General features: G+C 28.6%; 1 protein-coding gene across 1 annotated transcript in view; it reads left to right on the top strand.

Moving 5' to 3' along the window:
* Positions 1-409: 409 nt before the first annotated feature.
* Positions 410-3,947, top strand: part of LOC111710655 (uncharacterized) — a 15,876-nt gene continuing 12,338 nt past the window's right edge. Inside the window, exons 1-7 of the mRNA XM_023484772.1 lie at positions 410-559; positions 1,107-1,136; positions 1,693-1,744; positions 2,112-2,183; positions 2,334-2,394; positions 3,289-3,414; positions 3,814-3,873. Of these exons, the coding sequence (XP_023340540.1) occupies positions 1,698-1,744; positions 2,112-2,183; positions 2,334-2,394; positions 3,289-3,414; positions 3,814-3,873 (366 nt within the window). The 5' untranslated portion in view covers positions 410-559; positions 1,107-1,136; positions 1,693-1,697. The remainder of the gene's footprint in view (positions 560-1,106; positions 1,137-1,692; positions 1,745-2,111; positions 2,184-2,333; positions 2,395-3,288; positions 3,415-3,813; positions 3,874-3,947) is intronic.

Here is a 3,947-nt window from a genome sequence, read left to right as displayed (position 1 = left end):
CCAAAAAATTGGAAGATTTGAACCAAAAATGAAGGCAAGGCCCCCCCCCCCCTACATCAAATGTGCCAACTCCACCATCCCCTTTAGCTTTTCTGTCTGTTTGTTTGTATCCAATAAACGTCAACACGGCTGAATTTATCAGGCCTAAATTTTGTGTGGGACCTCACGTTACCCTAGGGAAGGTTTATGAATGATTAAGATTTCAAACATTTGTGTTAAAAAGTTTTTTATTTTTGTAAAATTTTGAAAATGCGCGTAAAAATGTTTTGAAATCCGCAATTTTTTTTGTTTTTGTTTGATACTGAACAAAGAGAAGATGCCACAATTAAAAGTTGAAATAGCTTAAAGCCTAGTTATTAATATTATTGTTATATTAATATTATTCATTTTATTGAAGTTAAATTTAATTTCAACGATAATTTTTTTCAGGAAAATGGCGGAAAAATGTAGTTTATTATAGGACTACGTTGTCTGGAGGCTTAGTAGTTGAATTGGTTGATTTAAATCTGTTTGGTTTCCCTGTGAAGGTGGTATGCAGGGATATAAAGATTATATACAGGAAACTAAACAATTTCAGAAACATCATGTCAATTTATTATCTTTTTCTTTCCATATTTGTTATTAGAAACCAATCGGGTTTTCTCTAATTTACAATTTTTCTGTTTCACACATGCAAATATAAATATTAATTTTTCATGCAGTATTAAAAATTATATTTTTTCTTGCAAACCCCCCCTTGTGTCTCTAAGCTGTTTTCATGAAAACTGGCCAACCAGATCCTTTTCCCTAACGGGGATGTATTATTATTGTGATGATTATATTTTCTAATTTGATTTGTCATCTTCCTGGAATATAATAAATATTTGATTTGATTTGATTTAATTTGATTTGATTCGAAATATCAGATTTAATAAGGGGATATCTGTAAGTGGCCCAAAAATCTTCAACTTATTTTTTTCTCACAAATGCTCTCAGCTCAATTTTTCATCACATATATTCTTCGCAGATTTATCTTTTATCCTTTCATTAGATTGTTCAAAAATTTTATAAATTATTTTGTAAAATATTACAATTATTTTCTGTTATAAAATTGTTGGTTTGAGTAGATCAGATTTAGAGTTGTGTTCATTTACCAGGTAAATTTATTTAAATCGAAAGGAACGTTTTTTTGAACTTCTTTTAATTGTTAGGTTATGGAACTAAAATACATGATTATTGCTAAATGCGAGTTTAAGTTTTATTAACCCGACTCTAAAAGACATTTATTTTCTCGCTTGATTAAGGAATAAAAGTAAAAGCAAACTCTACTTCTTACAAGTTTTGGGTCAAAAAAGATTTTTTTTAGAGAAATTGTCACAAAAAAATAAGAAATGGTTGTCACAAAAAAAGTTAAAAATGGGTATTGTAAAAAAAAAATCCCTTCTTAGAAAAGTATTCGCAGATTTGTGAATTTTTGTCTTAGTAATGTAAATTCACGAAAACACGAACATGATTTAAGACAAAGTATTAAAAAAATAAAGACAATTTTCTTCTTTTCCAATTAATTTTTTATTGGAACTTGTACCTAAACACGCAATTAGTACAAATAAGAAATTTTTTACATCTTGTCTTTTTCCTGTTATTTAAAATAATATGCTTTTTGCTTTCACTTTTAGTTATTTGATCTATTTTCAAAATATAATATTGTTTAAGGGAGAATGTCCACCTTACGGAATATAATGATGGACGTTAACTACAGCATCAAGTAAGTTTTAAAATTTACACCAGCAGAGCACAGATCTAAAATATGAAATGCATGACTGAAAATTGTTTAGTCCTCTAGATTCCAAAAATTGCTCATTGTAATCAGTGTAGTGTGTAATATGTTTATTATACTGTATATTTTTCACCAAATTATTTTTGACAAATATGCGTAATTACTGAACACCAAAAGTTATAATAAAATCTAAAACAATGTGTACAATAAACCCTCTACGCTTTTAACTGAACACTTTACACTTTACACTGTATACTCAATTACACTTACTATTGTTCATTGTTCACTTTACACTGTACACACATTGTACAATTTAACTGTACAATTTTAATATTATAACTTTGTTTCTGTTAAGTAATGTTGGTACTGTTGTAACAGCATGTACAGGGGAGGGTGGAGCTCGTCAGTTCCCTAGAAGACTAGAGAAGTAAGTTTTTATTATTCAAGATTAACCCCTGGGATCATCATTTTTTTTCATAAAAAACCTTGCTAATTTTTATTTCATTAAATTCTTAAATATATGCATCCCTGGAGTATAAACTCTAAAGTATTTTTTTGTAAATATTTTTTGCTCTAGAGTAAAGTTTGGTGGTGAGCTGAGTATGGTCTGTAAGAAGGGTATCCCTGGACCACTCCTGGTGAGTTCTTTTTGTTTCAGATTCTTTCTTTTCTAATACATCTTTGATATATGCTAAACAAAGAATGATTTTTATTTCTTATATTTTTTAAATTTTAAAAAATTGTCATTTTATTTTTTATATTTTTTCTTCGAATTTTTATTTTTATTTTTTAAGGTGTATCAAAGTCTGGCTGTTGCTGGTAAATGGTTTATATCGTTTATATATATTATATATATTCACATTTGGAANTAAAAATAGGGGGGGGGGGCACAGTTGCCAATAATTTAAAATATATATTACTGAATTCAATTTTAGCATCAATTTAACTATGAATATGTTAATGTGAATATGGGAAAGCTTTACAGAAAAAGCATTTTTAAGTTTGCTTGTTTATTTTTGTCTTGAATAAATAAAGTTTAAGATAAGGACAGTTTATAATTTTTCAAAATCAATAATTGTTTACTGTTACAAGAAAACCTGAGATTGTACATATATTCCGCTGAAACGAAAAGACTAGCAAAAATTATAACATTTATTTTTGATACTAATTGCATTAGTTAGTTCGAATTGATTTTTAGTTTTAGTTTTAGAATACTTAATTGTGTACTGTGTGTACTATGTATGTGTTAAACATTTTTTAAATGTTGTACAAAAGGATTTTTCATGGAAAAGGCATATTTTTTAAATTAAGCATTGTCTGTTTAATTTTACAATATTTGATCCTGATTTTATTATAACTAGGTTACTAGGATCTAACGCGCCTTTTTTTGTACTAGTTTTAACATTAAAATATTACCTTTAATGCATTGTAAAATTGAGGATTTCGCCGATTTTTCCGTTTCAGTGGCGGATTTCCAAAATATGAAATGGTGGTTTCCCCTTGTTATTTCTAATCACACATCTATTTATTAGTTGATCCTGCTGAAACTGAACAAGGAAGGACCGTTTAAGAGAGATGTGTTCAGGGCTCCAGGACACCAGGGGAATATGAGGAAACTAATACACTTTCTGGGGGGGGTTCTTAACTTTCTACAGCAGGTCAGAATACTTTTATGGGTACAACTCCTTTTTTTAAATCCATCATTAGCGGTGAACAGATTAAAGAAGAGTGGGTCCTATGTCTCATTAAATGTTTTCGGACGTAGTCTCATATCATTAAAAAAATTAACAGTTATATATCAAGAAAAAAACGTTGAACAAACCATGGTATATTTAAGATCTCTGTTTTTCCACAATTATGAATATTGAAAATTCACATAATTAAACCAACATTGCTTAAAGTTGTAATTTTTACCAGGTTTCAAATAATTATGTCCTTCGACTGCCATTTCATTAAATGATGGCATGTCTTTTTGATAAAACATAGAAACCATTACAAATGACAAATAAACTAAATATGTGCATTTACGTTTAAAAATATGTATTTGTCTGTTTCAGGGCCGGATGATAAATATTCAAAACTTCTCTGTGAACACCATAGCCAGCGTTCTTAAAAAGGAAAATAGATTTTATTAATGATAAATGTTAAATAGTAAGTGAATGAGATTATATTGGATGAAAGAATGGGAGGA

Source organism: Eurytemora carolleeae, unplaced genomic scaffold (assembly GCF_000591075.1).
Source record: "Eurytemora carolleeae unplaced genomic scaffold, Eaff_2.0 scaffold1084, whole genome shotgun sequence".
In the NCBI taxonomy this organism is placed as follows: Eukaryota; Metazoa; Arthropoda; class Copepoda; order Calanoida; family Temoridae; genus Eurytemora; species Eurytemora carolleeae.
This window is presented reverse-complemented; position numbering and strand designations above follow the sequence as displayed.